Source organism: Dipodomys spectabilis, unplaced genomic scaffold, assembly GCF_019054845.1.
Source record: "Dipodomys spectabilis isolate Male_0828 unplaced genomic scaffold, ASM1905484v1 ptg000478l, whole genome shotgun sequence".
NCBI lineage: Eukaryota > Metazoa > Chordata > Mammalia > Rodentia > Heteromyidae > Dipodomys > Dipodomys spectabilis.
In genome coordinates, this window is record NW_024871155.1 from 707,772 (window position 1) to 734,681 (window position 26,910).

Sequence of the window (26,910 nt, forward strand, 5' to 3'; positions counted from 1 at the left end):
TGTGGAGGTGTGGGCCTTTCTTTTTGGGTTCTAATGAAGGCATTTTTGTTTTATGTTTTGGTGCTGGTACTGGGGCTTGAACTCAGGGCCTTGTACTCTTTTTTTTTTTGGTCGGTCCTGGGGCTTGAACACTGGGTTTGAGCACTGTCCCTCAGCTCTTCCAGCTTCAAGGCGAGTGCTCTACCACTTGAGCCACAGCACCACTTCTGGTTTTTTCTAGTGGTTTATTGGAGTTAAGAGTCTCACAGAGTTTTCTGCCCGGGCTGGCTTTGAACCGCGATCCTCAGACCTCAGCCTCCTGAGTAGCTAGGATGACAGGCGTGAGCCACGGGCGCCCGGCAGCCTTTTACTCTTGTTTTGCTTTTTCACTCTAGTCTGGTGCCCTACCACTTGAGCCACAGCTGCAAGTCCAGCTTTTTGCTGACTGGAGATAAGAGTCTCACAGACCTTTCTGCCTTAGCTGGCTTTGATCCTCCTATCTCAGCCTCCTGGGTAGCTAGGATGGTAGGTGTGAGTCATTGGCACCTGGCCCTAGATAAAACTTTGTTATAGAAGAATTTCATGTCATTCATAAGGAATACTAGTTTTTTAAATTTTAAAAAAATGATGATTTTTGTAACTCCCAATTAAATGCTTGATGAGGCTAGAATAATCAAAACTGAGACTGCCAAGACCGTTGGGTAAAAGATGGATGTGAAACCAGATATTTGCATGGTATTAAAGAAGCCCCCAGAGAAATCCCAGCCACCTACAACTGGTGAGCTGAGCAGAGTGAATCAGCCGTGCACACAGTTCTGACGGGAGCAAGCCCTGAGCATGACACAGCCAGCCTCGTGCTTTGTGCTAAGAGAAAGGGTGCAGATGCTGCCACATGCGCCAGACACGTGGGCAATTCTCTGTGATAAGGAGCCTGAAGGTTTTGCTGTACACAACGATGTTAATGGCTGGGCTCTGGTGGCTCACGTTTGTAATCCCAGCTACCCAAGATCTGAGGATCACGGGTTCAAAGCCAGCCTAGGCAAGAAAGGCTGTGAGACGCTCCAATTAACCACTGGATAAAAAGGCAGAAGTGAAAACTAAGGGACAGCCCCCAGGCCCTGAGTTCAAGCCCCAGGACTGGCCAAAGAAATACGAATGCACTGCTGTTTATCAGGGAGTTTGGTTTCACATGCCTGCAATCCCACTTGCTATTGGGGTAGACGCAGGAAGATCTCAGTTCAAAGCTGACTTGGGCAAAAGCTCTAAAGCAAAAAGGGTTGGGGATGTGGCTCAAGTAGTAGAGTGCTTTTGATACCTTGAGTTCAAACCCCAGACTTCCTCCATCTCCCAAAACAATTCACTTACCACTGATGGCTATTGTGTCTCCTCATCTCGCCTTCTGTGACGCCGCCCTGGGGTCTCTGCTCCTGGCCAGCAGCTGCACAGCTGTGTGTGTTCATTAAAATTCCACAAAAGATAAATATTCCATATGTAAATTACATCTTAAAAAAAGAACATGAAATCGCCCGTCTGTGACTTAGCAGTCCACAATGGTGCCTTTGCCTGGCATAACCTCCACCTTGATCAACCCTCACTAAAGGGGACAACACAATATGGAGTACCCTCAAATGTGATGTTCTTTTTTTTTCCATTTTTCCATCCTGGGGCTTGAACTCAGGGCCTGGGCACTGTCCCAGAGCTTTTGCCCAAGACTAGCACTCTGCCATTTGAGCCACAAGCACCACTTCCAGCTTTTTCTTTCTCTGGTACTGAGGAATGGAACCCAGGGCTTCATGCATGGTAAGCAAGCACTCTACCACTAAGCCACCTTCCCAGCCCAAGAATCTTCAGTTAACCACCAAAATTCCAGAAGTCGAGCTGTGTCTCAAGTGGTAGAGCATTAGCCTTGAGCACAAGTGCCAAGAGGAGAGTGGGAAGCCGGGCGCCGGTGGCTCACGCTGTATCCTAGCTACTCAGGAGGCTGAGATCTGAGGATCACAGTTCAAAGCCAGCCTAGGCAGGGAAGTCCGCGAGACTCTTATCTCCACTTAACCACCAGAAAACTGGAAGTGGCGCTGTGGTTCAAGTGGTAGAGCGCTCGCCTTGAGCTGAAGAGCTGAGGGATGGTGCCCAGGCCCAGAGTTCACGCCCCACGACCGACCAAAAAAAAAAGACAGACAGGTAGGTAGGTAGGTAGATAGATAGATAGATAATGAGAAACGAGATAGGGGAGGCAGGGGGTTGGTGTGGAGAATGCAAACCCGGCTTTGGTCCGGTCTCAGACCCCCTAACCCTGGAAAAAACGCAAACGGCACCAAGGCCTCTCCGGCCCGCGCGGCCCTGCCTGGCCCCGGCCCCGCCCCCGCCGGGCCTGGCCCCGCCCCACCCGGCCTGACTCCGCCCCCGCCCGGGCCTGGCCCCACCCCCGCTGGGCCTGTCTCCGCCCCTGCCCGGGCCTGGCCCCGCCCCTGCCCGGGCCTGGCCCCGCCCCTGCCCTCTTCTCCCTGCCCGCCCCGCGGCCGCTCGGGCGGAAGTCCCGGCGCTACCTGCGGGTGACAGCCGCCACTTCGGGGCTCCGCGCCCGACCCCCGCCGAGACCCAACAGGTGACCGCTCCGACCCCCTCCCCGTGCCCCGACCCCGGCCCCCGACCCCCCCCGTGCCCCGACCCCGGCCCCCGACCCCCTCCCCCCGTGCCCCGACTCCGGCCCCCGACCCCCTCCCCCGTGCCCCGACTCCGGCCCCCGACCCCCTCCCCCGTGCCCCGACTCCGGCCCCCGACCCCCCCCCCCGTGCCCCGACCCCGGCCCCCGACCCCCCCCTCCCCGTGCCCCGACCCCGGCCCCCGACCCCCCCCCCGTGCCCCGACCCCCCCCCCCCGTGCCCCGACCCCGGCCCCCGACCCCCCCCCCCCGTGCCCCCTGCCCCTCCCGCCCGGGCCGCACCTCCCCGGGAGCTCGGGCCGGTCTGCGCCCCCGGGGGTCCCGGGGGGACGGTGGGGAGCGCGGCTCATCCCCGCGAGCCTGGCTGCTCAGGAGACAGAGATGGAACCCGGTTCCAGGCCGGCTTGGAACAGTTCTCAGGATTCTCTTCTCAACCCATAGAGCGCCGGGCATAGCGGGCACACCTGCCATCCCGGCCACGCAGGGGCGGGAACGCGAGCGCCCCGCCTGGCCCTCGGCTCAGACGCCAGCGAGGAGGCCGAGCCGGCCGGCCGCGGCCCGCGCGGCCCGCGCACCCCGCGCACCCCGCCGCGGCCCCGCGCACCCCGCCGCGGCCCCGCGCACCCCGCGCGCACCCCGCCGCGGCCCCGCGCACCCCGCGCAGCCCCGCGCACCCCGCTGCGGCCCCGCGCACCCCCGCGCGCCCCGCGCACCCCGCGCACCCCGCCGCGGCCCCGCGCACCCCGCCGCGGCCCCGCGCACCCCGCCGCGGCCCCGCGCACCCCGCGCGCACCCCGCCGCGGCCCCGCGCAGCCCCGCGCACCCCGCTGCGGCCCCGCGCACCCCGCCGCGGCCCCCGCGCAGCCCCGCGCACCCCGCTGCGGCCCCGCGCACCCCGCCGCGGCCCCGCGCACCCCGCCGCGGCCCCCGCGCACCCCGCGCACCCCCGCGCGCCCCGCCGCGGCCCCGCGCACCCCGCCGCGGCCCCCGCGCACCCCGCCGCGGCCCCGCGCACCCCGCCGCGGCCCCGCGCAGCCCCGCGCACCCCGCCGCGGCCCCGCGCACCCCGCGCACCCTGCCGCGGACCCGCGCACCCCGCGCAGCCCCGCGCACCCCGCTGCGGCCCCCGCGCACCCCGCGCAGCCCCGCGCACCCCGCTGCGGCCCCGCGCACCCCGCGCGCCCCGCGCACCCCGCCGCGGCCCCGCGCACCCCGCGCACCCCGCCGCGGCCCCCGCGCACCCCGCGCAGCCCGCGCACCCCGCGCAGCCCCCCGCAGCCCCGCCGCGGCCCCGCGCAGCCCCGCCGCGGCCCCCGCGCACCCCGCGCAGCATGCCCGAGGGCCCCGAGCTGCGCCTGGCCGCGCTCTACGTGAACCGCGCCTGCGCGGAGCTGGTGTTCGCGGGCCGCGTGGAGAAGTCCGAGGTCAGCCGCAACCCCGAGGTGCCCTTCGAGAGCAGCGCCTACCGCATCGCCGCGTCCACCCGCGGCAAGGAGCTGCGCCTGACCCTGAGCCCCCTGCCCGGGGCGCGCCCGCCGCGCCAGCCCCTGGCCATCGTCTTCCGCTTCGGCATGTCGGGCTCCTTCCGGCTGGCCCCGGCCGGCCAGCTGCCGCGCCACGCCCACCTGCGCTTCTACACCGCCCCGCCCGCACCCCCGCAGGCCCTGTGCTTCGTGGACGTCCGCCGCTTCGGCCGCTGGGACCCCGGAGGGCACTGGCATCCGGGCCGCGGGCCCTGTGTCCTCCTGGAGTACCAGCAGTTCAGGTATGGGGGTGCCCCCACTGGGCCTCACTCCCCGATCTGTCCCCACACTGATGTGGGGGGCTGCACCCCAGAACCCCACTCTGTCCCTGAGCTTTTTTTTTCTTTTTGTCAGTAGTGGGGCCTGAACTCTGGGCCTGGGCGCTGTCCCTCAGCTCTTCAGCTCAAGGCGAGCGCTCTACTGCTTAAGCCACAGCGCCACTTAGAGCTTTTTGGTAGTTCATTGGAGATGAGTCTCATGGTATGGGGCTGGGAAGGTGGCTCAGTGGTAGAGCGCTTGCCTTGCATGCTTGAGGCCCTGGGTTCGATTCCTCAGCACCACATAAGCAAAAAGAAAAAAAAGCCGGAAGTGGTGCTGTGGCTCAAGTGGTAGAACGCTAGCCTTGAGCTGAAGAGCTGAGGGACAGCGCCCAGGCCCAGAGTTCAGGCCCCAGCACCAGATCCAAAAAAAAAAAAAGAGTCTCATGGCTTTTCCTGCCAGGGTTATCTTTGAACTTTCATCCTCAGATCTCAGCCTCCTGAGCAGCGAGGATGACAGGTGTGAGCCACCAGCACCCAGCCTAGATGTGTTTTCGGTTTTTTTTTTTTTTTTGCTGGTCCTGGGGCTTGAACTCAGGGCCTACTGTCCCTGAGCTTCTTTTGCTCAAGGCTAGTGCTCTACCACTTGAGCCACAGCACCACTTCTGGCTTTTTCTGAGTTTATTGGAGATAATTGTCTCACAGGCTTTTCTGCTTGGAACTGTAATCCTCAGATCTCAGCGTCTTGAGTTGCTAAGATGACAGATGGGAGCCACTGGCCCCCCTGCCCAGATGTGTTTCTTTAGGGGTCTGTAGCGCCCCCTTCCCCCATTCCTTGGAGCAGTGCTCACTAGCCAGGCCTTGCCCTGGCATGCCTGGGACATGCTCTCTGAAATCCATTAGTGACCTCCCACAACCCGGGCCCTCCATTCACACACCCCTGGCAGCCTGAGTTCACCAGGAAAGTTTGAGGCTCTTGGATGGTGAGCACAAAGCTGCTCGTTTACTCACCAGTTCTCTTTCCCAATACATTTAACCCCTGTGTTGCTCCCATTTAACAGATAAGAAAACAGAGGCTCTACCTTACCCAGACAGCAGAGACTAGAAAGGGGGCTGGGATACTGGTTCCTTTTGCAGCCAAGGACAGGGTGTATCCCGTCCCCCACTAGCCTCTCTTTCCTTTCTCAGAGTTTGGGGCGAGGGTGTGTGTGTGAATCTCCCACATAAGGCTGTGTTTCCCAGGGAGAATGTGCTCTGGAACTTGTCAGACAAGGTCTTTGACCGGCCCATCTGTGAGGCCCTCCTGGACCAGAGATTCTTCAACGGCATCGGCAACTACCTGCGGGCGGAGATCCTGCACCGGTGGGCAGACAGGTCCCGGGCAGGAGGGCTGGGTAGCCTAGGCCCGGGGCCCGCCCCCACCCCCTCACCACGGCCCCCAATGCTCCCCCAGGCTGAAGATCCCCCCATTTGAGAGGGCTCGCACAGTTCTGGAGGCCCTGAAGCAGCAGCGGCCGGTGAGCCCCGCATGAGCATGGGTCCCGTGTGAGGTGGCTGTGAGCCATCTTGAAAGTGGGGTTGCTTCCAGCAGGGGAGGCGTGCAGTCTCGTGCAGCGCCCCTGCCCCCTGTGCTGACAGCCCGGCCTGCCCGCCTTCCCTCAGAGCCCCGAGCTGACCCTGAGCCAGAAGATCAGGGCCCGGCTACAAAACCCGGACCTGCTGGAGCTGTGCCATTTGCTGCCCAAGGAGGTGGTCCGGCTGGGTGAGGTCCAGCTGGCAGCCTCTGCCTTGGCATACCGTGTAACCAGGGGTGCCCGGCCTGGCCCTCCACCGAGTGGGAGCTGAGCAGAGGTCTCCCCTTGGCGGTGGTGCCCGGTGCCCGCTCATGCAGAGGGAGGAGCAGGTGCAGCCGAGGTCTGGGCCCCACCAGGCTCTGTCCTCCTTGGTTGGCAGTGTCTGATCGCCCTCCTTCCTTCTCCCCCCAGGGGGTAAAGGCTACGGGTTGGAGCAAGGGGAGGAAGACTTCGCGGTGTTCCGGGCCTGGCTGCGGTGCTATGGCGTGCCGGGCATGAGCTCCCTGCGGGACGGGCATGGCCGCACCATCTGGTTCCAGGTTTGGTGCTTACTGTTCACACAGGCAGGGAGGCCAGGGAAGTAGAGGCCTGGGGTCAGAGGCTGGGAGGCTGAGGCCCTGCCGAGGCCGGCCAGGGTCACATCTCCCTACAGTCCCCTTCCTTCCTTGGAGCCCCGTGGTCTCAGTGGCGGGCAGCACAGCCTGGTGGACACCCCCCACCCATGTGGGGGGTGGAGCTGTGGCTCCAGCCCCACTTCCGGCTTTTTGTGGTTCATTGGGGAATAAAAGCCTCACACACTTTACTGTCCCTGTTCGCTTCAAACCTGATCTTCAGATCTCGGCCTCCTGAGTAGCTGGGATTACAGGCGTGAGCCACAGGCACTGGACCAGGCACTAGTCCTATCACCCACCCCACCCCCATTCCCCAGGGGAGCCGCCCCTGCCGCAGCCCAGTTCCACGCCAGCCTCGTCCTCATTCCATTTCAGGGGGACCCTGGCCCCATGGCACCGAAGGGTAAGCAGCCACTAACTTAAGAGGCCAAGAGAGTGGAAAGGACTCCACGCCTTCCAGGGCTCAGCGTTCCCCCCACCCAGCCCCACTCCATCCTGGGGTCACCCCCAGAGGGGGAGCCGGGCCCTAGGAGCCTTAACCCCAGCGCGGTGTCCTGCAGGTGGCAAGTCCCGCAAAAAGAAGGCCCAGAAGAGCCAGCAGGTGCCTGCGGGTGGAGCAGAGGTAGGGGCCTGTTCCTGGCCAGTGCTCTTCTGAGGGGTGCTGGGGCCAGTTCTGCAGCTGGACCTGGTCAGCTCCCAGTGGACGGCCCACCCGGCGCCATCTCCTCCACCCAGGTCCCCCCACTGTCCAGGAGGAGAAGAACCCGAAAACCCCCCGGGAAGACAGCTGAAGGGGACCCGCCTCCCACAAGCCCCAGAGGCCCCCCTGGGCCTGGGACCACCCCCCCGCAGGCCCCAGAGGCCCCCCCGGACCCTGAGAAAGGGAAGAGGAAAGGGCGCCGCTGCACAGGTGCAGGTTGGCTTCCCCTTGTCTACGCAAGCGCAAGTGGGCTTCCCCGTCTCCTCCCTGGGCTGGGGGAGACCTGTGGGGGGGGGGAGCAAGGCCCTGTGGAACCCCCTCCCCCAGCCAGCTGTCTCTGCTGTCTCCTCCCAGGCCGCCGTAGACCGCAGAAGACCAAAGCCAGTACCCCATCTAGGGAGTCTGGGGGGACCCCAGCCTCTTAGCAGGCAGCCCTCCTTGCTTGAACCCACCTCCCAATCTCTGGATGTTGCTGTGTGTGTGTGTGTGTGTGTGTGTGTGTGGATTCCTAGGAGAGTATGCGAAGGGCTGTTCCCTGAATCACTGCAGTTTTAACTGGTACCCGCTTTCCAGGTTTTAAAGCTCTTATGAATGCTATTTTAAATAAACGAATACATTTGGACTCGATGCTTTTGGGCCTTGGAGAGAGGGGCCTCCCCTCCCCTGCAGACTTCAAGGCTGTGGCTCTTAGGGGACCTGCCTGAGGGTGGGATTCCATGGGTTCTGTGGCTGCCCCTTCCCCAAGCACCCAGAACCCATCCTCCAGCCTTCAACTGTCCAGCTTGTGGTCTCTTAGTTCAGGGTCCTGGAAACCCTCTGCCTCTCCCTTTTCCATGATCCCTGAGCCCAGCTTTAGCGGGGTAGAGCCGAGAAGCCTGCGGGCCCAGGAGGCCTGAGATCTCCTGTCCATGACAAGACAGACATCTGAGTGCCTGCCAACGGCCTGCGGCCATCTGTTGGTACTGGCATGCTTCTGTGTCCAGGGAATGGGTGTGTAATAAATATCCAAATGGGCTGGGCGCCGGTGGCTCATGCCTGTAATCCTAGCAACTCAGGAGGCTGAGATCTGAGGATTGCCGTTCAAAGCCAGCCGGGGCAGGAGAGTCCATGAGACTCATCTCCAATAAATCTACCAGATAACCGGAAGTGACGCTGTGGCTCAAGCGCTAGAGCGCTAGCCTTGAGCTGAGGGGCAGCGCCCAGGCCCAGAGTTCAAGCGCCATGACCAACAACAACAACAAAATCCAAACGGGAGCTGGGACTGTGGCTCAGTGGTAGAGTGCCTGCCTGGCATGCATGAAGCCCTGGGTTCGATTCCTCAGTACCACATACACAGAAAAAGCAAGAAGTGGCGCCGTGGCTCAAGTGGTCGAGTGCTAGCCTTGAGCAAAATTGGCTTAGGGACAGTGCCCAGGCCCTGAGTTCAAGCCCCGGGACTGGCAATAAATACATATCCAAGGGTGGCGGGGTCCCGGGCCGGGGCTACTGACCCGGGGGTTTATTATGCAAGAGGCGGCCGATCCTGGCTCAGGTCGGGGAAGTGGAGACAGGAGGCCCCAGGGCCTCAGTTCCGGGGAGGCTGCAGCACCAGCAGCAGGGACCTCACTTGGAAGGGGGAGAAGCTGAGCTTCACGCGGGAGTCCCGCAGGGGCAGGTAGCCGGCGGGGTCCCGCTGCTCCAGGAGGTCACAGCTGCGGGGAGGAAGGGGGGTGAGGGTCTGCAGGGGCGGGCCGCCCCCCCCCCCGGGTCCCCACTCACAGGAAGGCCTCCTGAACGGGCAGCAAGATGTGCAGCCAGCAGTCCACGCGGCTGCCGTAGGCCTCGTACAGCCTCAGGACCAGCGTGCGGCCCTGGGGGTTCCGCTCGGCCTGCGGAGCCAGGGAGGAGCCGTCGGCGGGAGTGGGCGTGGCCAGCGGAAGACCACGCCCCGCGCCGGAATGCCCCGCCCAGGCCCCGCCCCCCGGACCTGCTTGACCGTCTCCAGCACCACGGCGGGCGAGGACACCGAGAAGGCGCTCCAGGCCGTGGCGGGCGCGGGGCCGGGCACCCGCAGGGCCAGCAGCGGGAAGTTGAGGCTGTAGGCAGCTTGGATGACGCCGGCGTCCTGGAAGGAGCCTGGGGCGGAGGGATGGAGGACGGAGACCGGTGTTCTCCGCGGGGAAGCCCCGCTCCGCCCCCGGGAGCCCCACTCACCCTGGTGCGGCATCAGGGCGTAGGTGAACTCGTGGTGCCCCATGTCCGCCGTGGCGTCGGGGGCCTTCGGTGCCCGCAGGCTGGTGTGGGAGGGGGGAAGAGGGAAGGCTGCAGGGGCCGGGCCCCAGTCCCCCACCCGGCGGCCGCCATCTCTCCTCCCCTCCCCCCTCAACAGCGAGGCTGACCCCGCCCCCAGCCAGAGACTCCGCCCCCTCCCAGCCCCCTGCCTCTTACAGGGAGAGGCTGACCCCGCCCCCAGCCAGAGACCCCGCCCCCTCCCAGCCCCCTGCCCTTCTTACAGGGAGAGGCTGACCACGTCCCCAGCCAGAGACCCCGCCCCCAGCCCCTTACAGCCAGAGGCTGACCCCGCCCCCCATCCAGAGACCCCGCCTCCTCCCAGCCCCCTGCCCCTCTTACCGGGAGAGGCTGACCACGCCCCCACCCAGAAACCCCGCCTCCTCCCAGCCCCCTGCCCTTCTTACAGGGAGAGGCTGACCACGTCCCCAGCCAGAGACCCCGCCCCCTCCCAGCCCCCCTGCCCCTCTTACAGGGAGAGCTGACCACGCCCCCAGCCAGAGACCCCGCCCCTCCCCTTACAGGGAGAGGCTGACCCCACCCCCAGACAGAGACCACGCCCCCTCCCAGCCCCCTGCCCCTTACAGCGAGAGGCTGACCACGCCCCCAGCAGGAGACTCCGCCCCCTGCCTCCCGCCTCCCCCTCCCCCCCCCCCCCCCGCTTACAGCGAGAGGCTGAGCACGCCCCCCAGCCGGAGACTCCGCCCCCTGCCCCCCGCCTCCCCCTCCCCCCCCCCCCCCGCGCCCCGCTTACAGCGAGAGGCTGAGCACGCCCCCCAGCCGGAGACTCCGCCCCTGCCCCCCGCCTCCCCCTCCCCCGCTTACAGCGAGAGGCTGAGCACGCCCCCCAGCCGGAGACTCCGCCCCTGCCCCCCGCCTCCCCCTCCCCCCCCCCCTGCGCCCCGCTTACAGCGAGAGGCTGAGCACGTCGCCCCGCACGGCCGCGCCGTACTTGCAGTCGTTGAGCAGCGCCAGGCCGAAGCCGTGCTCCGACAGATCCACCCAGCGGTGCGCCCACACCTGCCAGCCAAGAAGACCTGGTAGCCCCACTTTCTCCGCTCTGTCCCCTCGTCTCCAGAGCCCTCTGGAACCCCCCTGACCGAAGGGAGCTGTCATGGGCTAGGAAGCCCTGGGCCGTGCCAGCACCCGGCTCAGCCTCAGTTTCCCCATCTGTGAAACAGGACCCGGGCGTCAAAGCTACACAGGAGGCTAAGGTCAGCACCCTGCCTGATGTGTTGGCAAAGAGCACAGGTTGGGTCTCCTCCTTTTCTGGCCTGGTCAGGCGTCAGAGCCTTCCCCCGCCCCTTTCACCCCCATTTCCCAGGTCAGACCTCAAATCGGGCCCAGTCCCAGGAGGTGTTGTAGTGGGTGGGCCGCTGCAGGTGTCCGAACTGGATCTCGTAGGTGGCCTGGGGGCTGCGCACGCGGGCGGGGAACTCCACCTTCAGGAACTTGTGGGCCTCGTGCCAGTGCACCTGGGGGCAGGGGGTGGGACAGGAGGGGAGGACCCCCACCCCATAGGCTGGGGCCGGCCTCCCGCGGGACAGGACGGCCACCCCACCACCCCCTGCCCCGGCTACCTCGGTGTGGAAGCGGACGTAGGGGCAGCCCACGTCCAGCACAACCTCCTGTCGGAGCTGACTGTCGGGGCTGATCTGCAGCTGGAACCAGGCGCTGCCCCGGAGACCCCCCTGGGCGCCCACCTCGAGGGCCCCTGCCTGGCCCAGCACGGGCTTCCTGTGGAACGGAGGTGGGGGACACTGAGCTGGGGCAGGCCGCACCCCCCCCCCCCCCAGCATCCGGCCGGGCGCTTACCGGGTCTCCAGGTGGTAGTCCATGACATCCCAGGCGTCCCAGAACAAGGGGACATCGTCAAACAGCACGAACTGGTTCCCCAGGGCACCCTGGGCGATGGCCTCCCTGGGGACAGGGCCATCTTGTCTCTCTCCCCCCAAGGGACAGGGGGACCCATAGGCCAGCCTAGCCCCACGCCCGTGCCCCCCCCCCAGGTCCTTGCCCCGGGGTGCTGGCAGGTGGGGTGCAGCATGGGGGGGGCTTGGTACCTGCCGGAGGCCACCAGGACCAGGGACGTGACTCTGCCCAGCGGATCCAGCTTTACCCGGATGATGCCGTTGTCCAGAGTCACCGAGCCGTCGCTCTTGGGTGGGAGCGGCGTGAGGCTGAGTCTGGAGGGTCTTCCCACACCGACAGCCCCCTCCCCCAGCACCCTCTGGCTGCAGTCTGGGGGTTCAGGGCCTGCCCCAGGCTGCCCCGACTCACCTCCTGCACCACGCCCACAGGCTGCTGGGGCTGTGATGGGGCCTGGCTGGGGTTCGGGCTGGGGGCCGGGGCGTAGCCCACGCCGGGCACCGTCACCAGAGCTGAGGATGAGGCCCGGGTGGGCATCAGCGGAGCCTGACCTTCCAGAGACCTTGCTCAGGGGGGTGAAGGCTGGGGTACCCCAAATCAGAGATTCCCCCAGGACTCATACCTAGGCTGTGGGTCCCCCCAGGCCTGGGCAGCAAGAGCACCTCGGTGCGCGGCCAGGGCAGCGTGTTGACCACGAGGAGCCCCTCGGGGCCGGGCTCCCCGGCGCTCAGGGCCGCAGCCGCCGCGCCCAGCAGCGCAGTGCCACGGGAACGGATGTCTAAGGAGAGACTGAAGGGTCACAGGGTGGGGTGCGGTGGGGGAGGGGAGTGGTCCCTGAGGGGCGCTCGGGGCCCAGCCCTGCGGGCAGCGTCACCTTCATAGAAGCTCAGGGCCTCTTCGGCAACCAGCTGGATACAGCTTCCGGTCAGCACGTCGTGGAACTGGTTGAGGAGCAGAATCCTGGGGGAGGGGGAGGGGTGTTGGGGTAGGGATGGGTGGGGCAGTGGGGGGGCACTGTTGGGGGGCTTGGCTGACCTCCACATCTTCTGCAGCTGGGCTGCAGGGTAGAGGAACTGCGTGCTGCGGGCCAGGGCCAGGGCGCTGAGCAGCTCCACGTCGTGCAGGATCTGCTCACACTCCCGGTTCCCCTTCTTGAGCTGTGCACAGAGCGGGGTACACCTGTGTGCAGTGTGCATGGAGCCAGGGGTGTCGAACCCCCTCCCTGGCTCTTTCGGGCCCCGCAGGGAGAGGGGGTGGGGACTTCTCTCTCCCCAGCTGGGACTCCGCCGTTGCCTGCAGGCTGGGCCTGGCAGCCTGGCTCTGACCTGGGCATGGGTGGTGTAGGTGCCATTGTGTAACTCCAGGAAGAGCTCCCCGACCCACGTGCACAGCTGGCCGGCGTCTTTCTCCAGTGCTGAGAAAAGCTGGTCCGGGGAAGACAGCTGCACCCTGAAGGAGACCACAGCCTGGGCCTCTTAGCACGGGCCTCCCTGCCTGGGCCTCCCCACCTGGGCCTGTAGTTTGCCCTTCCCCCTGAGAGCCAGCCCCAGTATTGGAGTTAATCTAGAGAGTTCCACGGACACAGGGCTGGCAAGGCCCCCAGGAGAGGTGCACTCTGGTGGCTACGCTCTTGCCCTGGCCAAGGCGGGGGTGGGTGGAAGGGTGGAGCGCGGTGCAGGCCCGGCTGCGGGGCTCCGGGCTGGGGCCGGCCCGTAGGAGGCCCAGGCTGACCTGGGCATCCCATCGGTGTTGCGCAGCCGCCTCAGGCGGTCCAGCATGGTCTGCGTGGGGCCGCCGCCCCCGTCCCCGAAACCGAAGAGGAAGGCGCTGTGGTTGGCCCGCCCCTTGTCCCGGTTATTGGTCACCGTCTTCAGGATCTGGACAGGCAGGGACAGACCAGCCCGGGTCAGCTTGGGACGTCCAGCCCTCTCTGGCCTGCCCTCCACCCCGCCAGCAGAGGCCCGCTCACCTCGTCCACACTGCCCTGCATGCCGTACGAGTCCCCAGGGGGAAAGTGGACCAGCACTCGAGAACCATCCAGCCCCTCCCAGAAAAAGGTGTGGTGCTGCCAGCCGGGAGACAGAGGCAGGGAAGAGGCTGGTCAGGGCTGAGGCTGCGGGCACCTTCCACGTGGGGTCTTGCCCTTTTTTCATCCTGGCGGAGGCCTATACTTTTCTAGGTGGGAGTTTGTTTTTGTGTTTTTGCTCTTTTTTGGTGGGTCCTGGGGCTTGAACTCAGCCTGGGCGCTGTCCCTCAGCTCTTCAGCTCAAGCAAGTGCTCTACCACTTGAGCCACAGCGCCAGTTTTCTGGTGGTTTATTGGAGATCAGAGTCTCACACTTTCCTGGTTTGAACCATGATCCTCAGATCTCAACCTCCTGAGTAGCTAGGATTATAGGCTTGAGCCACCAGCGCCCCGCTTCCCCCCCCCCCCCCCCGCCCACTACTGGGGCTTGGAGTCAGGCCCTGGGTGCTGTCCCTGAGCTTTTCACTCAAGGCTGGCACTCTGCCACTTGAACCACAGCTCCACATCCAGCTTTTTGCTGGTACACTGGAGATCAGAGTCTCATGCCGCAGCTGGCTTCAAACCACGATCCTCAGCTGTCAGCCTCCTGAGATGCTGAAATTTTGGGGTGGTCTTTCTAGGGGCCCTCAATAACCTTGGGGAGGAAAGCCGGGTGCCAGTGGCTCACGCCTGTCATCCTAGCTACTCAGGAGGCTGAGATCTGAGGATCATGGTTCAAAGCCAGCCTGGGCAGGAAAGTTCCTAAGACTCTTATCTTCAATAAACCACTCAGAAAACTGGAAGTGGCGCTGTGGCTCAGGAAGTAGAGCGCTTGCCTTGAGCTGAAGAGCTGAGGGACAGCGCCCAGGCCCAGAGTTCAAGCCCCATGACCGACAAAAACCAAACCAAACCAAACCTTGGGGAGGGGGTGGGACGGTGGGGGGACCCAGCCTGCTCCCTCGTGCGGTTGCGGGCTTGGGCTCACCGGGAAGGAGTTCACCAAGTTCCAGCTGAGTTTCTGCGTGAGAAATCGCGTGATGCCGCAGCCGCGCATGATCTGGGGTAGCTGGGCTGAGTAGCCAAACGTGTCCGGCAGCCAGAACTTCCAGGAAAGTAGGGGAGGGGGGAGAGTGGTCTGGAGCTGGTGGCAAGTGCGCCCCACCCCGCCCCGGGCTCCGGGGGGAGGGCACCCCACTACCTCAGAGCACGTCTTCCCAAACTCCTGCAGGAAGAAGGCCTGGCCCTGCAGGAACTGTCTGACCATGGCCTCGCCGCTCGGCAGGTTCCCGTCCTGGTGGAGGGGCGAGGGCAGCCGTGCTCAGGGCTACGAGCCCACGCCTGGAGAAGCCACAGGCAGGGTGGCGGGGGAGGGGGGTCCCTCGGGGTGCCCCCCCCCAGCTCCTGCCATGTGGAGAGCCTCGCTCGGTGCCCAGCCGCTTCCCCTTGGAGCCCCGCTGTGGAGGAAGTCGGGCTGGCCTGCGGATGGCCACGTGGAGCAGGGTAGGGACTACTCACCATCTCTACCCAGGTGCCCCCCACGGGCACAAACTGCCCGCGGCAGGCAAACTCCTGGAGCCGGGCGTACAGACCAGGGTAGTGGCTCTTCACCCATTCCAGCTGCTGGGCCTGGGGAGGGGGGGATCACACGGGGGTGTGTGTGGGGGAAGATGGCCCTCCGGGACCGACAAGGACCCCACCCCAATGCCCAGCTTCTGGGGCCATCATGCCCCGACATGGCCACCTTCTGACCTGGGAGCAGGCGAAGATGAAGTCGGCATTCTCCTCCATGAGCTGCACAGCCGTCACCCAGCTTCGGGCACATTTCCGCACTGTCTCCTTGAAGGGCCAAAGCCAGGCTGGAAGGGCGCAGGGTCAGGGCTGGGGCGGGGCGGCCGGGGCCCTGCTCCGTGCTGATGTCCAGCAAGCAGCCTGGCCCAGCCCAGGCCTCCAGATGGAAACCCCAGGCCCGGCAGCAGCGCACACTCCCAGCCCCATTTTACAGAGAGAGAACATGAAGGCCTGAGGACCTGTGTCTCCAGGGCTGGCCCCCAGCCTCCCCAGCCCTGCGACCGGCTGCACCCTACCTGTGTCGATGTGGCAGTGCCCCGTGGCGTGGATCGTGTGCTGGCTTTCACCTCCTCGTTGGCTGAAGAACTTGGAGGCCAGGGCCTGGGCCGCTGGGAAGGTCTCGGGCCGGGTGGGGTCACACACGTTCACCATGTGGTTGGCCGTGTACAAGGCCTGGAAGCTGCGCTGGCTCTCCTGCCCGAGGCCCTGCAACAGGCCTGACCCTTCACCCCTGCAACAGGCCTGACCCTTCACCCCTGCAACAGGCCTGACCCTTCACCCCTGCAACAGGCCTGACCCTTCACCCCTGCAACAGGCCTGACCCTTCACCCCTGCAACAGCCTGACCCTTCACCCCTGCAACAGAGCCCCCCCGCTTCACCCCCTGCAAGCACCACTGCAGCATCAGAAGCTCCCTTCACATCGGGAGCTCTGGGTTTCTAGAATCCTTGTCACCTGATCCAACAACGCAATGGGCAAGGGTGTCTGGAATCACACCTGTAATCCCGGCAACTCGGGAGGCTGAGATCCAGGATCACAGTTTGAAACCAGCCCAGGCAGGAAAGTCTGTGACTTTTTTTTTTCTTTTGTCCGTCCTGGGGCTTGAACTCTGGGCCTAGGCACTGACCCTCAGCTCTTTTGCTCAAGGCTAGCACTCTACTACTTGAGTCCCAGTGCCACTTCTGGTGGCTTATTGGAGATAAGAGTCTCATGGCCTTTGTTGCCTGGGCTGGCCTTGAACTGTGATCCTCAGATCTCAGCCTCTTGAGGAGCTGGGATGACAGGTGTGAGCCACCGGCCCCTGGATCTGTGAGACTCTTATTTCCAGTGAACCACCAAAAAGTTCAACGTGGAGCTCTGGCTCAAGTGGGAGAGTGCTAGCCTTGAGGGAAAAAGCAAAGGGACAGTGCTCAGGCCCTGAGTTCAAGCTCCAGTGCTAGTACAAAACAAAGCTGATGTGTTTGGGGTGGGGCTGTAGAGGATCAGCGAGGAGCAGGACGGGCCCCTTGTCTGCACCCCGGTGGGGCTCTGGTACCTTGGCGATGCCCAGCAGCAGCTCCAGGTCCACCAGGAGCCTGTGCACATCCCGGCGGAACACGGCCAGCTCAGCCCGGCTCAGCTTGAACATCCTGTCGGGGTCCGGGGGCGCGATCATGCTGTCCTTCCCGGCCCCCAGGAGCGCGTTGCAGGCCACTTCCACGTAGAGGGTGAGGCTGCACAGGCAGGCAGAAGAAGGGTCTGGGGCTTGGGGAGGGGCGTACAGGAGGCATCTGCCTGACCTGTTCCCCTTCGCCTGGCCTGAGACACCCACGGGATGTGTGTGCATGGCGCATGTGCGCGTGTCATGGAAAATACACCAGACCCAACCTGTGTCCTCTTCCAGAGGCTTGAGCTCCACATGGTCCGTGAGCCAAATGGTGCTGCTGGCTCAGGCTGTTTCCTAGCTGCCCAGGAGGCTGAGCTCTGAGGATTAAGGGGGACTGGGGACAGACTGCCTGGTAGCCAGCAAAAAGACCTGGAGAATGCTGGAGGCTGGCAGCTCCCGCCTGTCATCCCAGCTACTCAGGAGGCTGAGATCTGAGGATCACAGTTCAAAGGCAGCCTGGGCAGGAAAGGCCATGAGACTCTTCTCTCCAATAAACCACCAGAAAAGCAGCATGCGCGCGCACGCGCGCACACACACACACACACACATATACACACACACACACACACACACGCCTCTCAGGGCTGGTATTCCAATTGCCTGTGGGGATGGATGGGGAAGTGCTTCTGAGCCCACTCAGGACTCGTGCAGGGACTCACTTCCGGGGGTCTCCATCGCCCAGCTTCTCAGTGAGGACGTAACTGGTCTTCTCACCCTCTTTGGTCAAACCCTAGTAGAAGGGGAGGACAGAGACGGCACCTGAGCCTTTGGGAGGCTCAAGGGGAGGGAGGACAGGGCCCTCTGCGCAGCGCCCAGCCTGGGTGCCCCCCCCATGCTAGCCCAGATCAGGCCTCTGTCACTTACTGCCCACCTCCCGTGGGAGCTAGCCCATGACCACCTGTTTGCTGCGGAAAAGCCCACGGTCTTACGAGAAATGACCTAGACGGGATCAGAAGGCCTGGAAGTGGCTTTGGTGCCCCCAAAGAAATATCTGAAGGGCAAAGGGCTGGGAAGGTGGCTCAGTGGTAGAGCGCTTTCCTTGCAAGCCTGAGGCCCTGGGTTCGATTCCTCAGCACCACATAAGCAAAAAGAAAAAAGCCGGAAGTGGCGCTGTGGCTCAAGTGGTAGAGCGCTAGCCTTGAGCTGAAGAGCTGAGGGACAGCGCCCAGGCCCAGAGTTCAGGCCCCACGACCCAACCCAAAAATAAAACCAAGACAAAAAAAAGCTACTCAACAGAAATATCTGAAGGGCAATACCATGAGATGAGCCAGGCACAGTAGCACACATCTGCAATCCCAGCTACTCAGGAAATTGGAGCAGGAGGTCAGCAAGCTGGAAGCCAGCTTGGACAACTGAGTGGGGCTTTTTATTCCCTTTTTAAAAAAGGGGGAAGGGAGCCAGGTCCTGGGGGCTCACGCCTGTCATCCTAGCTTCTCAGGAGGCTGAGATCTGAGGACCATGGTTCAAAGCCAGCCTGGGCAGGAAAGTCTGTGAGACTTTTTTCTCCAATGAACCATCAGAAAACCAGAAGTGGCGCTGTGGCTCAAAGTGGTAGAGCGCTCGCCTTGAGCACCCAGGCAGAGTTCAAGTCCCATGACTGAGGGGTGGGGGGAGTGGGGGTGACGGGTGGGAGATGGAATCTGGGAACACTGGCTCAGTAGGACTGCATTTAACTTGTATGTTCAAGGCACTAAATTCAATCTTCCATACCAAGGGGAGAAAAATGCCCATAAAGCCAGAGACAGGTGTGCTTCATTTTCTGTTTTCTCTTTAGTACCAGGAGCTATCTGCTAGCCAGTGGGGGGGAAGGAGGAGTGGGAGGGATCTGCCTTCACTTATTTATTTATTTAGCCAGTCCTGGGGCTTGAACTCAGGGCCTGGGCTCTGTCCCTGAGCTTCATTTGCTCAAAGCTAGCACTCTACCATTTAAGCCACAGTTCCACTTTTGGCTTTTTCTGCTTATGTGGAGGAATTGAACCCAGGGCTTCATGCATGCTAGGCAAGCACTCTACTGCTAAGCCATACTCCCAGCCCCTGTTTTCTTTTAGAGCAAGAAGAAAAGGTCTAACCCTCGATTTGGAGCGGAAACTGTGCGCATCAATGAATCTCTATATACCTCAGTTTCTTCTTTTGTTGTGCCAGTCTGGGGCTTGACCCCTGGCTTTTTCTGTTCAAAATGTCACTCTACCACTTGAACCACAGCTCTATTTCCAGCTTTTTGCTGGAGAGATGAAAGTGTCACTGAATTTTCTGTCTGGGCTGGCATGGAACCTCGATCCTCAGATCTCAGCCTCCTGAGCAGCTGGGATGACAGGGCTGAGCTGCCATCATCTGGCTGTTTCCTAATCTGTAAGTGGACATGAAAACCTGCTGTACAGGATTACCAAAATTAAACCTATATGGCGTTTAACACTGGGGAACAGGGTTGGGTGATGGAGAGCCATTACTTTAGGTGGAGGTAATCTACTTCTCTTCCATTTCTCCACCCCTATTGTTTAACAGTCTTCAGTGAGATTTTTGTTCTGTTCATACTTAAGTCACAATTAATTTCAGTATTACTTTAGCTCCAGGTGAAGGGAGCTTAAGTGTTATACATTATAAAATCTGGAAGTATTAGAAAACCTCCCCCATAAATATGTATTATATATCATTAAAAAAATACCCAAAAGCTGGGCACCAGTTTCTCATGCCTGTAATCCTACTCAGGAGGCTGAGATCTGAGGATTGTGGTTCCAAGCTAGCCTAGGCAAGAAAGTGTGTGAGACTCTTTAATAACACCAGTAGAGGGGCTGGGAAGATGGCTCAGTGGTAGAGTGCTTGCTTTACATGCATGAGGCCCTGGGTTTGATTCCTCAGCACCACAAAAGCAGGAAAAGCTGGAAGTGGCGCTGTGACTCAAGTGGTAGATCACTTGCCTTGAGCTGAAGAGCTGAGGGACAGCACCCAGGCCCAGAGTGCAAGCCCCATGACTGACAAAAAAAAAATAAATAAAAAATAAATTCCAGTGCTGGTGGCTCAGGTCTGTAGCTACTCAGGAGGCTGAAATCAGAGGACTGCATTTTGAAGCCAGCCTGGAGAAGGAAAGTCCCTGAAACTCTTATCTCTTCATTAAGCAGTAAAAAAAGCCAGAAGTAGAGCTGTGGCTCAAGTGCTAGCCTTGATTACAAAAGCTAAAGGACAAGCAGAGTACCACCTGTAATTGTAGCTACTCAGGAGGCTGAGATCTGAAGATTGTGGTTTGAAACCAGCCTGGGCAGGAAAGTCTATGAGATTCATCTTCAATGAACCACCAGAAAACTGGAAGTTGGAGCTGCTGCTCAACATGGGAGAGCACTAGCCTTGATCAAAGAGCTCAGGGACAGCGCCTAGGACTTGAGTTCAAGTCTGATTAACTGACAAAAAAAAAACAAAAAACAAACCACCCAGGCCTTGATTTCAAGCCCCACTCTCTGCTCTCCCCCCTCCAAAAAAAAAACAGTTTGTTCACAACCAGGAACTCAAGACAGATGTCCCAGCGGCTTACTTTCCTAGTCTAGGAAAAGCCCTTCAGCTCAGCTTCTCCAAACCCCAGCGCTGTCCACAGGGCAGGCCCTCACCTGGACGGGCTCCCCATTGCGCCAGACCAGGCCTTCTCCATCACTTTCCCAGCAGAGGTGAACTTCTTGGCCTACCCACGCTTCTGGAATGCTCAGCTCCACGCGGAACCAGCAGGTCCACCACCTGGAAGAGAGCCATTGGGTCCAGGAGGTGGGAATTCCGCCCTCTGGGTTTTCTCTTCTGAGAGGTGAAAACTTTCCCCAAAACTTCCAGCAGAGGGCGCTGGCTCATCCCATCGCCTTCAGGAGCGGGGCGAAGAGGGGGCGTGGCCCTGGGCGGTGACGAGAAGGCCGGAAAAGCAGGACTTCCCGTTCAACCCAATCCCGAGCGGGACGGGGTGAGGGGCGTGGCCCTAGACGGTGACAGACAGGCCGGAAGAGCGGGGCTTTTACTGTTCATCTCAGGGGCGGGGCGGGGAACGGGCGTGGCCTGATGGTCAAGGGGCGGGGCCTCCCGCTCATCGGTCTGGAGCAGGTCGGGGGCGTGGCCAGGGTGCTGACACGGTGGCCGGGGGCGGGGCTTCCCGCTCATCGGTCTGGAGCAGGTCGGGGGCGTGGCCAGGGCGCTGACACGGAGGCCGGGGGCGGGGCTTCCCGCTCATCGGTCTGGAGCAGGTCGGGGGCGTGGCCAGGGCGCTGACACGGAGGCCGGGGGCGGGGCTTCCCGTTCACCCCTATCCCGGGCGGGGCGGGAAGAGGCGTGGCCCTGAATGGTGACGAAAGGCCGGGGGCGGGGCCGCCCAGGCGGGGCGTTTACCCACGTGGGTCCGAAGCTGTCGCCGACCTGAGCCGGGCGGAACTCCTGCTGGATCGCCTCGTGGTACGGAAGTCTCTCGGACGTCAGGAAGCTCGCGAGCGCCGCCACCGGGCAGCTGTCGCCGAAGAGCCTGGGCCAGAGGAGCCGGTGGGCGCGCCGCGGCCACCCCGCCCCCGGCCTCCCGCCTCGCCGCGTCCCCGCCCGCCGCGGCGCCCAGCCCCTCCCGCAGCCTCCGACGGGGAGGCCCGGCCGGCGAGGCCCGCACCTGCCGCGGAGGTTGCAGTCGGTGAAGTAGCGCGGCGACACGAACTTCTCTACCCGCTCCAGCGTGGTCCTCCAGTGCTTCAGGGCCGGCGCCGGCGCCATGGCGGAGGGTGCCCGGGAGGACTTGGTGCTGCCGGCGCTGTTCGCGGCCCGGAACCAAATGTTCCCGCTGCCCTCGCCGGGCAGCTTTTCCGGGGACGCCGGCGGCGCGCATGCGCGCACGCGCCCTGGCGCCGGCCCCGGGTGAACTTGGAGCCAGGTCGGAGGCGGAAGCTGGAGGCTTCGCTCTGGGAGCGGCCGGGCCTGGGCGGAGCCGCGCGCCCCGGGGCAGGCGACCCCTGCGGAGGGGAGCGTGAGGAGCGCGGCGGGAGCGCGCCGGGCCGGCCCGCGCCGAGGACCGTGCACCCCGGAAACGCTTCCCCGCCGCGGGCCGGAAGTGCGCGCCGGCCCGGCGGGACTTTTGACTCCGCACAATTCCCTAATATTCCGTTTGGCCACTTGTGTTTTCCTTCGGGGGCTGATGTCCTGCTCGTAAAATGCACGTGCACGTAAACACGCACACGCTAGCCCTGGCATTTTCCTTCCGGCCGTTTGGGGTTTGAACTCGGGGCCTGGGCGCTGCCCCTGAGCTCTTCAGCTCAAGGCTAGCGCTCTGCCACTTGAGCCACAGCGCCACGTCAGGTCTGCTGCTGGTTAATTGGAGATAAAGTCTCTCGGACTTTGCTGCCCACGGCGATCCGCAGGGTGGCGTGAGCTCCCAGCCCCTGGCAGGGCACCCACGTTCATCGTTGCATGAGGCTGGAAGTTCCTCCTGACGTGTCTCGAAACGAGCCTGACAGCTGCTGCTGACACCAGCAGGCAGGAAGCCGTGGCTGGTGCCGTGGCGGTGGTGAAGCCAACATGGTGTTTCTGGAGGGAGCCGAGTGGAATAGGGAAATTGTATTCCCCTAAAATACATGCCAACCATTCTCCAGCATCACCCTTGCTAGGCCGCATCCGTGCCCACAGAGCGCCTGCTCCACTGCTACAAGAAAAGCCCAGGGCTGAGTATGTGCAATCCTAACACTCAGGACCCAGGTTCAAGGTCAGCCTCAGCAGGTTTCTGAGTGTCTGCCTTGTGTTTGTGGAGATCCAACAGCCAAAAAACGTTTTTCTTTGTGGTGGTGTTGGGGATTTTTAAGTAAATTTTTACCAAAGCACCCAAGCAAAACCACAACTAGGTGATGGTTGCTCGGAAAATACTCACCTGAGTGCTGTGAAGGGCTAGTCAATCTTTTCTCATAAAATCCCTAGTCATTAATATTTAAGTCTGTGTAAAAGTTTTAGAAGTGTGCGCGTGTGTATACACATTTCCTTAGCAACTGCAAATAGTATCAAACTCCACTTACACAGCACACACTTTAGACATACTTCTTTCAGTTACTGGTTTGGCATTTACCTTAGTCACCCTTAGTCCCAATAGGATAAGAATACATAGATAGAAATCAGTAAATTGTCAATCGCTTGACAACCCAAATATAAAATATTTGTAAATAGTTGAACGGGGGGTGGGGGTGGGGGGGAGCATACTAAAGTTATTTAGTATTATGAAGTATTCCCTTTTAAACCTGAGGATGTGCAGCAGTGGAGAGATCACCGAGGCCAGCACCTTGCCTTGCTCTCGTGAGGACAAGGGACTGAAGATTGAGTATTCCTTAAGAACCAAGCTTTATTTATTTACAAAAAAAAAGAAAAAGAAAAAGAAAAAAAGGAGAAAAAAAGTCGGGGCAAAGGGGAAGACAAGTTTTACACAAAAGTACTACAATGGTTAAGTCCCTTTGGTAGAAAGTGTAATAAATGCCTTGTACACCTGTCGTAGCACTAAACCTGAAGCCACACAGCACCACGGTACACAAGGAGCTACAGCAGTTATGCTAGCACATCAAAGCAGAGTTCTTTTAATAAAAAATTGACAATATGTACATTATTTACAAAAGAAAACCCAAGTTAAAATTGTGTGTGTGTATGTGTGTGTGTGTGAGAGAGAGAGAAAGAGAGAGAAAGCTGGTGGATGGACTAGGGCGGACTAGTAAAGAAGCAGGTACAAAACAGTTCCACGGGAGCTAGAAAGGACGACGGAGTTGTACGTGTTGAGAACCGGAAGAGGGGAGTGGGGTGGGCAGACACCAGACCCACACGACGACCCATCCGGAAGCCACGCTGGGAGCCCACACGAAACCCAATGGCTTATCTTAGATGTGCTCGTGACCAGAAAATGAAACAAAACACCAGGTCCGGTGTCTCTCCTGTCTGGGGAGAGGGTAGAGGCCGGCAGTGGTGCTGCGCTCCAGGTGCGTCCGCCTGAGCAGCACCCCGTTCCTTCCTGAAGGTAGGGCGGTGGAGACGCTGGTGGTTCCCTGCTGGTGTGGGCAAGCACGCTGTGGGGTTGTGCGCTTGCCTGGGCTTCCTTCCCTTCTGGGTAGCTCCGGCTGTCAGGCGCCCCGTTCCTATCCCCCTCGGTGCCTGCAGGCCCAGTGAGGCTGGAAGCACCCTTGCTTGCAGCCTGGCCTGTGCCTCGGGCTCCTCGGGCCCGGGTTAGGGCGCCTTGAACGCGGGGCCATACTTCACGCGGTACTTGTTGATGCTGACGAAGTGCAGGGTCTCCGTGTCGCAGGTGGTGGTGCAGGGCACCAGGCCCTCCAGCCCCTCGCCCATGAGCCACTTGGTGGTCTCCGCTGCCATCTCACGAGGTACATGCTCCTTGGTCCATTTGTCCACCCAGGCCTGGAACCGCTGGTGCAGACGCTTGCTCACACGCTCGTGGGACTGCAAAACAGAAATTGGGGATGCCACACGAATGGAAGCCACCGCTGCTTCTGCAGCGAGGAGGCTGTGGCTCAGCTCTTACTATGGCTGGTTTAAAAATTTTAAAAGGGGGGTAGGGGTGGGGAGGCAGGCGCCAGTGGCTCACGCATGTCATCCTAGCTACTCAGGAGGCTGAGATCTGAGGATCGTGGTTCAAAGCCAGCCCAGGCATAGTTTTAGCTGAGGAGTTCAGGGGCAACGCTTTGGCTGAGTTCAAGCCCCGGGACCCCCCCAAAAAAGTGGGGGGGGTGGAGGGGGAGAGGGAGACACGGTTCAAAAAGAATCATTACCTGACTCATTTAACCATAACCCCTCTCTACATCAACTCTACAATAACAAAAACAAGCTTTAAGGCGGCCGTGGGGGTTGTCTTTAAATTGGACAGTGAGAGACCTGGCCCTCTGAAGGAAGATGGAAGCCCTCTGCTCTCCACCCCCCAAGACATGGCAAAGTGGCCAGCTGCGCGGGAGGCGCAGTGTGCGTGCAGCGGGGAGGTGTGTGAGGAGTGTGCGGCGGGGCCGGCGCGGCTCACCTGGTGCGCGCGCAGCAGCGCGGTGCGGCGGTACATGTAGTCCTCGGACTTGATGACATACACCATCTTGTACGAGTTGAGCTTGAACCTGCACTCCAGCTTGTCCAGGCTGTCCACGCTCTCTGGCGGCTTCTTGCTGTTCCCCTCCTTGCCCTCCTTCTCCTGCTGCTCCCGCCCGCGCTGGCACTTCCGGATCCGCCGCAGATTCCTGGGAGGCAGAGGGCCGGGGGGCAGTCACCCTGGTGCCCCGCCTCGGCCTCCAGGGAGGCCACACCACAGAGGCGGCTTCCCCATCAGAGCCCGGAATAACCTCGAACCCGGGACCCCTTCTACCTGCACTGGGATGATGAACCAACTCAAACCTTCCTAGGCTGTGGGACCCTTTTCTTTGTCGGTCATGGGGCCTGAACTTGGCCTGGGCGCTGTCCTTCAACTCTTCAGCTCAAGGCTAGCGCTCTACCACCTAAGCCGCAGCGCCACTTCTGGTTTTCTGGTGGTTTATTGGAGATAAGAGTCTTGGGCATTCCTGTCCAGTGACAGTGACAGGATTCTATCACCTAAAGTTAATCACGGCAGCTACATGCACGAGTGCCACACTAAAACGAAGGAGCGCTTTGGGGCACTGTCAGGTGCAGGTGCCTCCGAGGTGAGAATCTGGTTTTAGGATTCTAATTCCCAAGAGGTCACTAATGTGAAAATGAATTTCTGCCAACTCAAGTTTCCATTCCTTTACCTTGTATTATTAAAAGGAAGAGATCTCTTTTTAATGGGGCGGTTCTCTTTTTGTTGGTGATGGGGCTTGAACTCTGCACCTGAACTCTGTCCCTCAGCTCTTCAGCTCAAGGCCAGTGCTCTACCACTTGAGGCACAGCGCCACTTCTGGTTTTCTAAGTGGCTTATTGGAGGAGATTAGCTAGGATTACTGGTGTAAGCCTCTGAACCCAGCTGCAGTTCTCTTTTTATTGGCCTGCATGAGGGCTTGAAATCAGGGCTGCAGTCTTACATGGCACAAGCCCCACCTCCCATGCAGCTTCTCTGCTGGTTAACTGGAGGTATGGAGTCTCTCGAACTTGTTATCCAAGCTAGCCTCAAACCACCCAAGACCTCAACCAGGATCACAGGCAGGCACCACTGGTGGCAGCCAAGGTGGTTGGCCTGAATCCTGCACAATGGTAATGAGTGACTGGACCTCTCTGTGGAAGCCACTGTCCCTGTCCCCATAAGGACTGAGCCTAATGAATTCATTTATGCATAGGTTTTTGAGTATCCCAGGTTGGCCTGGAACTATATTATACAAAACTGGCTTTAAGTTTGTGATCCTTTTGCCTCTACCTTTTGAGTGCTGGGATTAAACTACCACCACATTCAGCTACTCTTTATTTTTTTCTTCTGAAACATGATTTATGTTTCTTTGCCAGTCCTGGGGGTTGAACTCAGGGCCTGGGCACTGTTCCTGAGCTTCTTTTTTTTTTTCTTGGTCGGTTGTGGGGCTTGAGCTGGGCTTGGGTGCTATCCTGCACTCTTCAGCTCAAGGCGAGCACTCTACCACTTGAGCCACAGTGCCACTTCTGGTTTTCTAGTGGCTAATTGTTGATAGGAGTCTCAGGACTTTTCTGTCCGGGCTGGCTTTGAACCACGATCCTTAGATCTCAGCCTGAGTAGCTAGGATGACAGGCGCGAGCCACTGGCGCCCAGTTTCCTGAGCTTCTTTTGCTAGTGTTCTCCACAGTGCTACATCCAGCCTTTTCTGTTTATGTGGTACTGAGGAATCAAACCCAGGGATACATGCATGCTAGGCAAGCACTCTATTACTAAGCCACATTCCCAGCCCCTGAAACATGATTTTCTACTCAGAGGAGGAGCAAATGTAACAGGACACAGGGAGTAGCCTACCAGCTCTGTAACTGCCCTGGGCCACCGTGCATGTGATCGTGAGGTCGTGGAGTGCATTCTACCACCTCGAATCACCAGGGAATGGGTATGCTGAAAACCATACACATGCAATGTGGCTTCTCCTAACACCTGCTGTTATCTGAGTCTGGGATTTTCACACAGGAAGGCTGTTTCCATGACCAGCACAGGCAAAGCCCTCACAGCCTCTAATGAGTCTTCCCAGAGGCAGCGCCTCGCCTGTGCGTGGAGGAGGTGAGGGAGTCCTGTCTGTGGAGGAAGGGGTGAAGGCATTCCGTGCATGGAGGAAGAGGAGGTGAGGGTGTTCCATGCGTGGAAGAGCAGGAGGTAAGAGCGTTCCAAGCGT

The 26,910-nt window shown here is 60.9% G+C and overlaps 3 protein-coding genes across 7 annotated transcripts in view; 1 reads left to right on the top strand and 2 right to left on the bottom strand.

The window, feature by feature from the left end:
* The first annotated feature begins 3,928 nt into the window (after positions 1–3,928).
* Neil1 (nei like DNA glycosylase 1) lies at positions 3,929–7,933 on the top strand. Of its 4 annotated transcripts, none has more exons than XM_042668842.1 (9): positions 3,935–4,406; positions 5,664–5,783; positions 5,875–5,938; positions 6,084–6,183; positions 6,407–6,534; positions 6,982–7,009; positions 7,167–7,228; positions 7,342–7,516; positions 7,661–7,933. In XM_042668842.1, the coding sequence occupies exons 1-9, from the start codon at positions 3,973–3,975 to the stop codon at positions 7,729–7,731; spliced, it is 1,182 nt and encodes a 393-aa protein (XP_042524776.1). In that variant the 5' UTR covers positions 3,935–3,972; the 3' UTR covers positions 7,732–7,933. The 4 variants fall into 4 exon arrangements, with proteins under 4 accessions (XP_042524777.1, XP_042524778.1, XP_042524776.1 ...); XM_042668839.1 differs by having other exon boundaries at positions 3,937–4,406; positions 7,342–7,522; XM_042668843.1 differs by lacking the exon at positions 7,661–7,933 and having other exon boundaries at positions 3,929–4,406; positions 6,924–7,009; positions 7,342–7,483.
* An 834-nt stretch (positions 7,934–8,767) lies between these two features.
* On the bottom strand, positions 8,768–21,433 carry Man2c1 (mannosidase alpha class 2C member 1). Its single transcript, XM_042668893.1, has 26 exons — positions 21,279–21,433; positions 21,018–21,143; positions 20,257–20,380; positions 17,320–17,390; positions 16,550–16,727; positions 15,532–15,721; positions 15,197–15,303; positions 14,963–15,073; positions 14,646–14,738; positions 14,433–14,549; positions 13,413–13,508; positions 13,175–13,320; positions 12,769–12,892; positions 12,479–12,600; positions 12,318–12,403; positions 12,066–12,221; positions 11,855–11,955; positions 11,638–11,732; positions 11,390–11,494; positions 11,155–11,311; positions 10,906–11,049; positions 10,485–10,594; positions 9,500–9,579; positions 9,273–9,421; positions 9,065–9,174; positions 8,768–8,997 (listed from the first exon to the last, which is right to left on the bottom strand). The coding sequence occupies exons 1-26, from the start codon at positions 21,377–21,379 to the stop codon at positions 8,871–8,873; spliced, it is 3,126 nt and encodes a 1,041-aa protein (XP_042524827.1). The 5' UTR covers positions 21,380–21,433; the 3' UTR covers positions 8,768–8,870.
* A 1,534-nt stretch (positions 21,434–22,967) lies between these two features.
* Sin3a (SIN3 transcription regulator family member A) overlaps positions 22,968–26,910 on the bottom strand; it is a 49,962-nt gene continuing 46,019 nt past the window's right edge. For both annotated transcript variants that reach the window (XM_042668835.1, XM_042668834.1), the window contains exons 20-21: positions 24,654–24,861; positions 22,968–24,082 (exon numbers count right to left, since the gene is read on the bottom strand). In XM_042668835.1, coding sequence (XP_042524769.1) covers positions 23,852–24,082; positions 24,654–24,861 — 439 coding nt within the window. In that variant the 3' untranslated portion in view covers positions 22,968–23,851. The remainder of the gene's footprint in view (positions 24,083–24,653; positions 24,862–26,910) is intronic.

Excerpts from the sequence above, each read along its gene's own strand:
- Neil1 (XM_042668839.1), top strand. The coding sequence starts at position 3,973 with ATGCCCGAGGGCCCCGAGCTGCGCCTGGCCGCGCTCTACGTGAACCGC. Across the intron at positions 5,939-6,083 it reads CCCTGAAGCAGCAGCGGCCG|AGCCCCGAGCTGACCCTGAG; the intron begins GTGAGCCCCGCA and ends GCCTTCCCTCAG. Across the intron at positions 7,229-7,341 it reads TGCCTGCGGGTGGAGCAGAG|GTCCCCCCACTGTCCAGGAG; the intron begins GTAGGGGCCTGT and ends TCCTCCACCCAG.
- Man2c1 (XM_042668893.1), bottom strand. The coding sequence starts at position 21,379 with ATGGCGCCGGCGCCGGCCCTGAAGCACTGGAGGACCACGCTGGAGCGG. Across the intron at positions 11,495-11,637 it reads GTCCTGGTGGCCTCCGGCAG|GGAGGCCATCGCCCAGGGTG; the intron begins GTACCAAGCCCC and ends CCCTGTCCCCAG. Across the intron at positions 8,998-9,064 it reads CCCGTTCAGGAGGCCTTCCT|CTGTGACCTCCTGGAGCAGC; the intron begins GTGAGTGGGGAC and ends TCCTCCCCGCAG.